The sequence below is a fragment of the Salvia hispanica genome, chromosome 3 (assembly GCF_029641045.1).
Source record: "Salvia hispanica isolate PSC_SH4W2 chromosome 3, Shi_PSC_v1, whole genome shotgun sequence".
In the NCBI taxonomy this organism is placed as follows: domain Eukaryota; kingdom Viridiplantae; phylum Streptophyta; class Magnoliopsida; order Lamiales; family Lamiaceae; genus Salvia; species Salvia hispanica.
This window is the reverse complement of record NC_142694.1, coordinates 37,773,641-37,786,795: the sequence shown is the minus strand read 5'-3', so window position 1 is coordinate 37,786,795 and position 13,155 is coordinate 37,773,641. Positions and strand designations below refer to the sequence as shown.

Genomic DNA, 13,155 nt, shown 5'->3' with positions numbered 1-13,155 from the left:
CTTCTTTCTTATTTTTTCCTTCTTATATAGAAATAAGGAACGTAAAATAGAGCACATTTGCCATTTTTAGCTGTCCACGAAAAATAAAGCACATTTAAAAAAGGAAAGTTTTCAACAACTTTTCTCTTACTAATAATATAGACCCCACATTCTATTAACACTACTTCTTTCTTATTTTTTTCTTCTTCTATAGAAATGAGGAAATTAGAGGACTCGAACTCGGCACCTCATATAATAATATCTAAGCTCCTTGCCGCTAGGACAACAGCTCCGGACTTTATTTCAATTAAATTTATTTCTGATTAGATTGAAGCTGCTAAATCCGAACTGACTGAAAAGTTGATTCCTTTTTTTAAATGGTAGAAATGTTAGCTTCACATACACCTTGTGTATGAAATTATGTCTTCTTTTTCTTTCTTCTTTTTTAGCCCGCATAGGCAGCACAGTTGACAACGGAGGGGCAGATCTTATTGCAATGAGTTTAGGTTCAAATTCCACTACTATCGTGTAATTGCTTCCATCTCTCAAGCACAAATGCACAAATATAAAACCTTGAAAGATGGGCTTCTGGCAGCTAGTGGGTTAAGGCCTCCCCCTTAATAGGTTACTACGTACCCTAATTGAACCCCTTACATGATGTCGGGCCAAAGTGTGGGGGCCACCAAGTGATGGAATCGCTTTTTTTGCTGCAATGAAATTATGTCTTTTGTGAAACTGAAATCTTAAATGTAAGAATGAGTGCACATTTCAGTCTCAGACTTAGAAGAAGAAAGGCAGAAGAGAAGAGAAAGAAACATCCAGAAACTAGCCGTTAGAGTTAGTTAGTTTGTTAGGAAATAGCCGTTGGAGGCTTAAGTTTCTTGTTTCTTGATTCAGTTAGTTAGTGGCAGTTACCACTCTTATGCCAGCTTTAAATAGCTCGGTTCTTGTATCTTGTAGAGCCAGAATTAATCAATAAAGAGAATACCTTTCTCCAAGAAAACTCTCTCTACTTTTCATCAAGAAATCAGTGTGTGTTTTCTCTGTGTGTGTGTGTGATTGTTCATGCTGTGAGTGTGTGAGATAATCAAAGAGAGTTAGTCTTGCTATGTTAAAAAGTGGCGCCGTCCGATGGGAAATCTTGAAGCTGAGTTCCAGACGATTTTCAAGATGGCAGCAAGGCTAGATGCAGAGAAGTTTACAGGCAAAAATGATTATGGCCTATGAAAGATTAAAATGAAGGTTGTGTTGATTCAGCAGGGTTTAGCTGCGGTTCTCACATTTGCAACAGAGAAAGGGAAGGCTCCAGCAGTTCTTGATGAAAAAACTCAGGCCAAGATGGATGAAATGCAACTCAAGGTCCACAGTGCAGTCATCTTGTGCTTGGGAGACAAAGTTCTAAGGGATGTGCAAGAATGCAAGACTGGTATGGAGATTCTGGAGAAATTAGATGAGGTCTATTTGGTTAAGTCTCTAGCAAATGGACTTTATCTGAAGAAGAGGCTCTACTCTTACAACTTTGCTACTGACAGATCTATCATAGAGCAGCTGGAGGAGTTCAACAAGATTATTGATGATCTTGGCTCCGTGGATGTCAAGATTTCAAATGAAGATAAGGTCATCCTTACACTCAATGCCCTACCTAGCTCTTATGATCAACTGAGTGATGCCATCATCTATGGCAGAGACAAGCCTATCACATACACAGAAGTTTATTCAGCTCTGATGGCTAAAGAGCTTCAGAGAAATACCAGCAAGGGGTCTGATCTGCAAGCCTCAGAGGCCTTAAATGTAAAGAAATTCAAGAAGCCAAAATTCAAGAAGAAGTATGAGGATAATTCCAAGGGATCCACTTCTGATACTCAAAAGGAAACCAGGTCATGCCACTGGTGCAAGAAGCCTGGGCATCTAAAGAAAGATTGCTTCGCTTGGAAGAGGAAGCAAGCATCTGAGGGCAAGGGGCAGAACACCTCTGATTGTGTAGAGGGTGTAGATCCTCCTGCCCAACTTCTGAATGTAGTAGATAAGGGGGTAAATCAGAGGTGGATTATGGACTCTGAGTGCAGTTTCCATATGTGGCCCAACAAGAGCTGGTTTCATGATCTCAAGGAGGCAGATGAAACAGTTCTACTTGGAAATAACCACATCAGTAAGATTAGAGGAGTTGGGAAGGTGAAGCTGAGGCTTCAAGATGGCTCTATCAAGATCTTGACAGAAGTAAGGTTCATTCCTGAAGTTAAGAGGAATCTGATCTCTTTGGGGGTGCGTGAAAAGAAAGGTTTCAATATCTTGATGAGTCAGGGAAAAATTCTAGTGAAAAAGAGTATACACTTTACTACCTAACTGTTGAGGCTGTTGATGGAGAAAGCCATTCAATATCTACTGATAATATGAAGCTGTGGAACATGAGATTAGGCCATCCAGCTGAGGTAAGCATGAAGAATGGGTGAAAAAGGGTCTAATCCCTAGAGAAGTCTGCAGCAAGTTAGATTCCTGTGAACATTGCGTTATGGGGAAAGCAAAGAAAGCCCCATATCCTACAGGTATACACTCATCTACAACTCCTTTTGACTACATACACAGTGACCTATGGGTCCTTCTCCTGTTAATTCTGTTGGTGGAGGAAGATACTACTTGTCTATTATTGATGATTATACAAGGAAGCTGTGGGTTTATATTCTGAGAGAAAAATCATAAACTTTTGAGAAATTTAAAATGTGGTGCAAGGAGGTAGAGTTAGAGAAAGGTAGGAATGTGAAATGCCATAGGACTGATAATGGCCTAGAATATCTTTCTACTGAGTTTGACATGTGATGTAAAGAGAAGGGCATGAAAAGGCATAGGACAGTCCCATGCAACCCCCAATAAAATGGGGTTGCAGAGAGGATGAACAGGACTATTTTGGAGAGGGTGAGATGCCTACTTCTAAGCTCTGGTTTGAGCAGCAAATTCTGGAGAGAGGCAGTGTATACTGCTGCCTATCTAATCAACAAGTGCCCTACTACAGCTCTAAAGTCAGAAACTCCAGATTACATGTGGTATGGAGCTCATAGTGATTACTCAAAGTACAAGGTGTATGGATGTGCAGCATTTGCACATACTAGACAAAGTAAGCTTGAAGCTAGGGCTCTGAAGTGTATTATGCTAGGCTATCAGAAGGGGGTTAAAGTGTATAGGCTCTGGTGTATTGAGCCTGGTAAGCAAAAGGTGATCATCAGTAGGGATGTGGTGTTCACTGAAACTCACATGCCCTATCTGAAGAAGGATCCAATTCCTGATGAAGCTGACAGTGACTTCTTTAAGGTGGAGTCAGGTGGCCAAGATGTAGGTGGAGTTAGTGATTCTGTGAGTGAGTCAGAGGCTGAAGATGTAGGTGCTTCTAGTCAAGGTGGAGGTACATCAGAGACTACTAGAGAGTACCAGATTGCTAGAGATAAAGGCAAGAGAAATACAAGAGAGCTTCTGGATTCAAGGTGTGATTTCAGACTTTGGTTTTGATCAGAGAACCATGGCGGTACATTGTGACAGCAGCTCAGCTATGTGTTTGGCTAAACATCAATATTTTCATGAAAGAGGCAAACACATAGATGTCAGGCTTATTTTATCAGGGATGAAACAGAAAAGGGAAGAGTGAAGGTTGTCAAGATTGACACTTACATAATCCAGCTGACAAGTTTGATCATTGCAAGACATTGATCAAGGTTTGCCTCAAAGACTAAAGTGTGTACTCAGGTGGAGAATTGTAAGAAGTGAGTGCACATTTCAGTCTCAGACTTAGAAGAAGAAAGGCAGAAGAGGAGAAAGAAGCATCCAGAAACTAGCCGTTAGAGTTAGTTAGTTTGTTAGGAAATAGCCGTTGGAGGTTTAAGTTTCTTCTTTCTTGATTCAGTTAGTTAGTGGCAGTTACCACTCTTATGCCAGCTTTAAATAGCTCGGTTCTTGTATCTTGTAGAGTCAGAATTAATCAATAAAGGGAAATACCTTTCTCCAAGAAAACTCTCTCTACTTTTCATCAAAAAATCAATGTGTGTTTTCTCTGTGTGTGCGATTATTCATGCTGTGAGTGTGTGAGATAATCAAAGAGAGTTAGTCTGGCTGTGTTAACATTAAAAGGCGGCGACAGTTTTGGTTCCAGACATATAGCCACTGTTTTTAAAAAATTAAGTCATCCAAAAAGATAAATATATATGTTGGCACCAAGCCACCAGTCGTCCATAGCCATTTCATCCAAAATCCCCACACACAATAAACTCGTTATTCAAAACTAATGTTGTGGAATAGAAATGAAAACAGTGCTAGTCATAGTACTATCATGTATCAGTTCATTCCACTCGCCAATCACCATGGGTGATGTAAGACCATAAATCATAGCTCCGTGACCTCCGTCTAGATCAATGTACCTTCGGCTGCAGACTTACGCGATCTTCTTAAGGGTGCTAACATAGGTACAACTCGAAAATGTTACAAAAAGTTTTCGGAACCTGCATTAGGAAGTAAAACCAGAAGAAAGAATTAGTCATAAATATATGCACCAGAAATTGAAAAAGAAAATTTTTGATATGAGTTCACAAGAAAGACGAACCAAACCCATTGGCTGGAGTGTTGAGCCATAGCTGCATAACTTTTACGGAGATCTAAGTTAAGCAAGCAATGTGATAGTCCATCTTTATCAAGTCGGCTAAACATGATGGATAACCAAATATCCAATGGTCCGATGTACTTGCGCACTATGTTAGGGCTTATCTGAAAATGATGAAAACTTGTAAAAATATACTTAGTCCAAATATTGTAGTTGTAAAGCTTATTAAGACTTGAAAAATATGTGGGACCAATTTCGGACTTTAAGATATTACATAAGGACAATTTACAAATGTTGAGCAGAAACATCTAAATCATGAATTTAGATTTCAAATGACAAGGATAGCTTACAATCTCCCAGGCCTCGAGATGTCTTCCCCCCAAGGCATCATGCATGAGCTTTCTGGGTTAAAAAGAAAAGAAGCTTATTAGTGTCAAGTTCCTCACCTAATGCCTCCAACATAGTTGCAGTTAATAGTCCTAGGATATGTATTGGTTGAAAAATATTAACGAACCACCATTCCAATACAATCTTTTTAAATAAAAGAAAAACTAAGACATGCATTCATCTCATTGAGCAATCTCACAGACTGACATGTTGCTCAATTCTACTAGAATTTCCTTAATTTCCAATTTAAACACATGCACACAACACCGGAACTTCTCTGAATTGACATATGACCAACAGAGCATAACCTAAGAGTTTCTTGCTCTTACCTTACTCCTTGATGAACGTCACAGTGGTTGCAATGACCCGAGATACCATAATTGTCAAATGTAATGATCTAGAAACGAAAACACAAGAGCTTAACATAATACCGGATCAATAAACTGAAGAATGAGCACAGGTGCTACCAAATTGTGGCTCCACCAGCACAAACGACTCAAACTATCAACATAAGTGTCCATTGAGTGGAGAAGTAGAGATAATCAGGACATTCTTACCAAGTCAATAGAATGGGTACGAATTTCCTCATCAATGATGCTAGCCAACAAATCCCAGTTCCACACATTGCCAAAACCATCCTAGTAGTAGTATGTAATTTAACATTATGTTAGCACCTGAAATAAATAGAAAATACTCCTTCTGTCCCACTTAAAGCGAAAGGTTTCTTTTTCGGCATGGTATTTTTGCAGTTTTGTTTTGTGAGTTGAGTGGAGAGAGAATGAAGTAGGAGAGATAATAAAGTATATGATTATGTTTCCATTTTAGGAAATGTGTCGCTTTAGGTGAGACATCCCGAAAAGGAAAATGAGTCACATTAAATGGGACAGAGGGATTAAGTGCCAACATATGAGAGAGATTTCTAAAGAAACCTGCAAATCTGGATGATCTAGTACGGTCACTTGCTGTGCTAGAATCTGCATATAATGCAATTGGAGTATTTTTGGAAAAGTTTTTAGTCAGGAACCATATAGAAATCATTCACGATGAAATTAGGAGAATATCCACAAACCAAAAATCAAAATTCAAACCTTGAGAACCACAGAGGCCAGCTGTAACTCTTCTTTTCTAACACTTCCCATGCCATCTGCATTGCCTACACTACCACCAGGCACCAAGTGTTGTAATTCACAAAACCTAAGAGAAAAATATTCTATGGAGTACTAACTAATCAAATATCTTTACAAACAATAAATTGGTTTTGGTCTATGTTAACAGCTAAATTTCGTTACAGCTCTGATATAAAAAAAATGAAATCCCTCTAACATAGATTAGAAGATCTAAAATTGTACTCCCTCAGTCCCACCATAAGCGAGGTGCTTCTTTTTGCACTCGTTTTGGAAAAATAATAGATAATGTAACGTAAGAGAGAATATTGTAGAGAAGAGTCTTATCTATATTATGCTATCTCCTACTAACATGTTCTCCACTTTAATTATTTTATATCCTTATATCCTCTGATTTTAGAAGGAACCGGTGTAGGAGTGCTATTAGGCTGATAAGGTTGATGATTTTATTTCTGTCAATTGAATACTATGCTTGAAAAGAAGCCAAAACTATCAGTAATCCTTAGAAAACTTCAACAACACTTTCTTGCATGGATTTAGCGTAAATCTTTTCAGTCACAAGTGGTTCAAAAATTGTTCAAAAAAGTTTCATGACCTCTACAAATAAAGCCCAATGGTTCTGGAAACTATCATGATGAGGTAATGACTTTTTTACAACATTGTTAGTTACAAATTTGGTAGTTTAGGATTCAGGGATAACAAATATTGAGTGGGGTAAAATTCTATTGGCATATTATGAAAATTGTACAAGTACATGTGGCAGCATTACCAGTTGACATGCAAAGTATGTGCACATTATGATGCCTGGAAGTCAGGTAATTAATCACAGGAGCAAAGAACCTGCATGCATGGAACAATAAACGATACGTTAAACCCAAATGGACCGAGCACGAGAAAGATAGAGAACAAGTATTCAACAAATCATAAAAGGTGTTTGACATCAAATGGCAATAACAAAATTTCAATCTTACATAGACTCATCATCAGGATGAGCAATAACCACCAAGACATTTCTCCTTGTAGAGCTAGCACCTGCCACTCAAGAAACCAACAAAAAACATTCAAGTATTGTATATATGTGTATATACAACCAATCACAGAGCAGATTTATGGATTGCTGATGAGCATACCAAGTTTCTTTTTGGAGAGTGAATAAAACAGTAATTAAGAAGTGGAGTATCAAAAACTTGTTTGCAGCCTGGTGCTGTTGTGCACAGTGCGTCCGCCATATTTCAAACTTAATTAGGATTTATTAATCACAACTGGGATTTAATTAGGGTGAATGCACCGAAGTGAGCCTAGTTTTGAAATGCTGCAGTTCATCACATGCTCATTGACAAAAAACATGAATTACCATCATTTAAGAATGCTGATTTTGAAGCGGACATAGATTCCAGAAAAACTTTGCAGAGAGAAGCAAACCAGAGCACTAGCACTGCTAAGATTAAGGCTATCCATGTCATGTTTGATTCTTCCCAGGAATATGAGACGGAATGTAGCCGCAATCAGTCACTGAGGCATTTCATCGAGCAACTTCAGCTCAAGATCCTCAAGTGAAGCCTGAACAAACATCAAATAATAAGAAAATGATGCATGTAAAGAAAGGAAGATGGCCAACAAGAAGAAGCTAGCAGTAAAAGAGTGTTAGCGCTTAGTTGTGTTAACTGCCAGGCAGTTACACTATGTTGTTTATGAGTTACGAAGAAGACTTGAAAAATGAAATGCAATGTGCATACACATATTACATCAATGAATGCAAATATGCTTATTTTCTATATCACATCATATAGTATCCGTTAGCTCTACAAGTTCTCTAAGTTCCAGTTCTTCCGACTGATTCTCGATGGCCGTTCTCCGATCCTCTGCGATCCTGAATTCTCCGGCAACTATGTTCCAGAATAGAACGGAATTGCCCAAGAAATACCAACACCGTGATAAGAATACCGTAGTCATAAGTGAGAATTTCAATAGCCAATCATCAATTGGGTTATGAATAAAAATAAAATTTCAATAAATGGTTGAGGGAGCTAATCGTGATATTCCAAGTACTTTTTAAGGTTAAATAATGTTTCAAAAAACAATTATTTCCATAGCAAAGAAAGACTAATCGGAGAGCCGATCTTATGGTATCTAGGCGGCGGAGTTGGTCGGGCCGCCGTGAAGGTGGGCGGATCTGGTGTTTCAGTGGCAATTGCAGTCTTGCAGTTGCAGACTTCAACAACCATTTCATTTGGCATTTTGTTGAATGTTTTTTTTAATGTGATCTGCAGTAGTTAATTCTTATTTAATGCTTTAATTTTAATGAATCGTTTAGCTAACTGTTTTTATAAGAGTAAAAAGTCAAATGTGGTCCTTCCGTTTTATCAATTTAGTCCTTAATATTATCTTTTGAATTATTTGATCCCACACAAATGAACTCAGACCAAAATCGGTCATAAATTAACATCTTCCGTTTTATCAATTTAGTCCTTAATATTATCTTTTGAATTATTTGATCCCACACAAATGAACTCAGACCAAAATCGGTCATAAATTAACATAACCGTCTATTTTAACGGTCAACATCATTTAATTAAGTTTTGACCAAAATTAAATTAGTAATGATAATTAGTTATACCAAATTAAAGTTCTTAATTTATATATTAGCAAAAAGTAAAAGAAACATAATATATTTAAACAATTACATCCAAATGCAAACCCTCGGCCGACTCAACACCCGCCGCCGCAACCCATGCCGCCTCAAAACCCTCATGTACGAACTCCGACTCAAAATCAGCCGCGTTCGACCAGTCAAGGTAAAATTTTAATGCCGGAGCCCTGTTTGCTAAGGATCAAATGAAGGATCTGCTGCACATCTCTTGTTAGAGGTGGTTCACTAGCTCTCTTCCTCTTTCCGGCTGCAACAACCGCCCGATTCATACCTAAATTGACTAGACATAAACCACACAATTGCTTAACCTCTACTCTTACCGTAGCTGATGAACATATTGCTCAAAACATACAATCGCTAAACCTTTTACAACAGCAAATGAAACACAACATCAAGTATAATAGCCCAATTTGACAAAAGGGACATGTTATAAAGAGGAATTCGTCAGATTACCTATGAATAAACCAGTGAAACTATATAATTAACCAAAATTGGATAAGAAGAAGGATCCAGTACACCATAACAGTTGAGAACTTAGCGTAGTGCCGGATTTCGCACTTGAATATGTGTGTAGAAGAAAAGAAAGGAAAGAAGGAAGAAGAGAAGAGTACTTGAGAAGAAGGATGAAGAGAGGGTTAAAAAAGTAGGGATGATGAAGTGCGGCGCGGAAAAGAACGACGGAGTGTGGCATTCCGAAGAAATCAGTTAGTCACCGCTGGATTTGGTGAGGCCGTGAAAACGGTGCTCGTTGTGACGGTGGGCGGCGGCGCGTGATCACGCGGCGGAAGAAAGAAGTGTTCTTCGTTTATGTGTTTTTAACAATTATATTTTTATTTTTCCAAAATAATTAAAATGATTAATTTTGATCAAAACTTAATTAAATGATGTTGATCGTTAAAATAGACGGTTATGTTAATTTATGACCGATTCTGGTCTGAGTTCATTTGTGAAGGACCAAATAATCAAAAGGATAATGGTGAGGACCAAATTGATAAAATCGCTATATGTTAAGGACCACATGTGGCCTTTACTCTTTTATAATTTATCACTCCATGTCAATATTTTAAATTTATTGTTATTAAATGTATAGACTATATAAAAAGTAGTAATAAGTTTATTTAAATTTGTCTAACATTGATTTAAAACCTATTTATTTATATTAAAGAATTTTTATATAGAAAATATTTCATGAGATGTTATATTTTCGCCTTTAATATACTCCCTCTGAAATTATTTTATTCATGAACAACACGAGTTTTAATGAAAAATTAGTGAAATACGAGAGATATAAGAAAATTTTGATAAGGAGAAAAAGAAAAGAAAAAAAAAAGAAATGAAGGAGAAAAAATATATAACATATGAGTAAAACTTTCTGCCTATTTTTCAATGGTGGTACTATTTTTTTTTCATATCCTAAAATGATAAAATATGACTATTTTTCGTTCATAGAGTAGTATTTTTAATTATTATGATATATTTGTTTGAGCATTAAATTAGTATTGTAATAATTATAAATGGAACCTTATTTTATTTTTTCTTCTCATAATTGAATCAAATGTTGTTATTTAAATGATTCCCACTCATGCATTGTGTCTCAGAGCTATATTTGTAATTTGTTAGTCATTTCAAGTTTAATATGTTGAAGTTGCATAATTAGTAGTTATTAGTACAAGGGAATGATCAATTGCTAACTCATCATTTAATTGCTAACCACGACTAATTTAAGGCCATAAGATTTTAGAAAACGTGTGATCTATAATTTGCCACGTGTAATTTTCGTTTTTATTAATAAAATAAAAAAAGATAAAAAAAAAAAACTCCAAATTAGGGTTTTGGATGAAAATGTCAATATAGTGTTTCGAAAATATCAATACAATGCTTTAAGAATGTTAACTCATTGCTTATATTGACATTCTACATATATTATATTGACATATTTTATATAATATGTTGACATTTCTGCTTGTACGAAAAAATTAAAAAATTTCGAAATTTTTTTCAAATTTTGACATTGGAACTGTTAGAATTTGTATACTAGAATTCACGTTTCGAGTGATTGAATACTGTAAAACTCTTATTTTATTTTCCAAGGAATAAAACAAATTATTTTTGTCATAATGTTGTTATGTTTTACATTTAATGGATGTTATTACAGGTTTGTGTTAAAATGACAACACCTCTTAAGGTAACACCATACCACCAATCCTAGCCAATCATTTGTACACATGGACGAATAATCAGCTGTCATGTGACAATCATAAAAATTGCTCAAGGGTAAATTTTCGTGGACTGCAATATCCAATACGCTAGTCTGCAATTTTTCCCGCCTGCAATATCCAATACGCTGGACTGCAATCTATAGATTGCAGTCTAGTGTATTGGATATTGCAGTCTAGCGTTTATAATATTGCAGTCTAGCATGGTGTCACAGTGTCATTTTAAGAGTGTTGTCATTTTAACGCAATGTTTAAATGTATAAGTTAACTTAACAAAGTCTAAGTCTTTGTTTTAGTAGACCCGTTGTGGGCAGCGTCCACTTTAAGGTAACACGGTCAGTCCTAAACAAAGAAAAAGAAGAATTTCACAACCTAGATGGAATTAGACTATCCATCGTGAAAGGTTGCAATGCCAGTCCGCATATTTCTAAGCCTTACTGAAATAAGATGACATTGGTGTGGTATAGCACTGAACGGATCTAACAGCAAGACTTGTCCTTGGGCTATCTACTGAAAGACGAGGTCTTGATAAATATTTGTTTCTTAATCAATGTAGGTTAGCATTGAGCATGTGGTATTGATTATGCATTACTTTGACTTATCAAATGGTGCGGATTTTTCGTAACTCAATAACCCTGATATATTGGGTAGTGGTGATTAATATCTAGCGGTGCTAGGATTGCTATTATATTGAATCGTGCGCGAGGTGAGTCTCGTTTGATAATATCCCCAAGAGGAGCGCGAAACAAGGTTTTATTATTCGGAACCTAGCTAGTTGGAATTTGATCACTCTATGAATAATAAATAAGCGTTTCATGCTAAGTCCACTCTTGGAATTAATAAGAAGTTAATTAATTAAGTCCATAACAGACATTAATTAATTAATGGACATTTTTATCTTAAATACCGGAAATGAAAATTAAAACGGAAACTCGGATTACTTATAATTTCGGATTTGGATGGGGAGAGTTCAATATTACTTCTATAGTAGCTGCTCATAATATTCCAAAAACATGCATGTAGGATATCGTTGGAATCCTTATGAAATTATCTTTAATTTGATATATGTTATATGAGGGGAGAGATCAATTGCTAACTTATCATTTAATTGCTAACTACAACTAATTTAAGGCCATAAGATTTTAGAAAACGTGTGGTCTACAATTTGCCACGTGTAACTTTCGTTTTTATTAATAAAATAAAAAAAAAACAAAAAAAAAAACTCCAAATTAGAGTTTTGGATGAAAATGTCAATATAGTGTTTCAAAAATATCAACACAATGCTTTAAGAATGTTAACCCATTGCTTATATTGACATTCTACATGTATTATATTGACATATTTTATATAGTATGTTGGCATTTCTACTTGTACGAAAAAATTAAAAAATTTTGATTTTTTTTTTCAAATTTTGACATCGGAACATATGCATGCAGGATATCGTTGGAATCCTTATGAAATTATCTTTAATTTGATATATGTTATATGAATTTAAAGTTTTTGGATTTCTTTTAAAAGTTAGTTAGAACTAAACATGTAGTTAATTGACATTAATACCCATATCATTATTTTTTGGAATTAATCATATGGCCTTATTGACGTTTTTCGTTGATCGTATTGACATTTAGGGATTAATGATCTAAGCCCTTAATTTGAACTAGTATCACGCCTGTGCTATGCACATATTAATATATTTTTAAAATATTAATTTTAAATTTTAAATTAAGTAATAAATTATAATTAATATTAACAATGAACAATATGAGTAACAATTTTAGTTAATATGAGAATAAAAAATCTATACAAATCAACATTGAAGCATAATAAATTTGAAACAAATCACATAATATAATGTTTAAACAATAAATCATGGAGTAGGAAGATAAAAGTCTATCACAATAAAGAATTAAATACAATGGATAATTACTCATTATATATCACATAATATATTATTTAAACAATAAATAATGGAGTAGGAAGATAAAAATCTATCACAATAAAAAATTAAATATAATTGATAATTACTCATTATATATAGATTTAAACTAAAATGAGAAATCCTTGCAACCAACTAATATGCAAATAATAAATGCAACAAACTAATTATGTTGATAACTATAATTGAGATATTTGTGCAAACGCTCCCCTTCTTTACTCCGTCGACTTGGCAGGCCAAACCACCTCTCTATTTCCACGCCTATAGACTCTCCATGGCGTATC

General features: G+C 35.5%; 1 protein-coding gene across 2 annotated transcripts; it reads right to left on the bottom strand.

Annotated features, from left to right (window-relative positions):
* Nucleotides 1–4,128: 4,128 nt before the first annotated feature.
* On the bottom strand, nucleotides 4,129–9,490 carry LOC125209990 (putative N-acetylglucosaminyl-phosphatidylinositol de-N-acetylase). Of its 2 annotated transcripts, XM_048109570.2 has the most exons (11): nucleotides 9,331–9,490; nucleotides 7,424–7,629; nucleotides 7,041–7,107; nucleotides 6,839–6,909; nucleotides 6,034–6,098; nucleotides 5,875–5,919; nucleotides 5,503–5,583; nucleotides 5,275–5,342; nucleotides 4,909–4,960; nucleotides 4,562–4,722; nucleotides 4,129–4,460 (listed from the first exon to the last, which is right to left on the bottom strand). In XM_048109570.2, exons 2-11 carry the CDS (start codon nucleotides 7,530–7,532, stop codon nucleotides 4,394–4,396), a joined length of 786 nt encoding a protein of 261 aa, XP_047965527.1. In that variant the 5' UTR covers nucleotides 7,533–7,629; nucleotides 9,331–9,490; the 3' UTR covers nucleotides 4,129–4,393. The 2 variants fall into 2 exon arrangements, with proteins under 2 accessions (XP_047965527.1, XP_047965528.1); XM_048109571.2 differs by lacking the exon at nucleotides 9,331–9,490 and having other exon boundaries at nucleotides 7,041–7,101; nucleotides 7,424–8,051.
* Nucleotides 9,491–13,155: the final 3,665 nt, after the last annotated feature.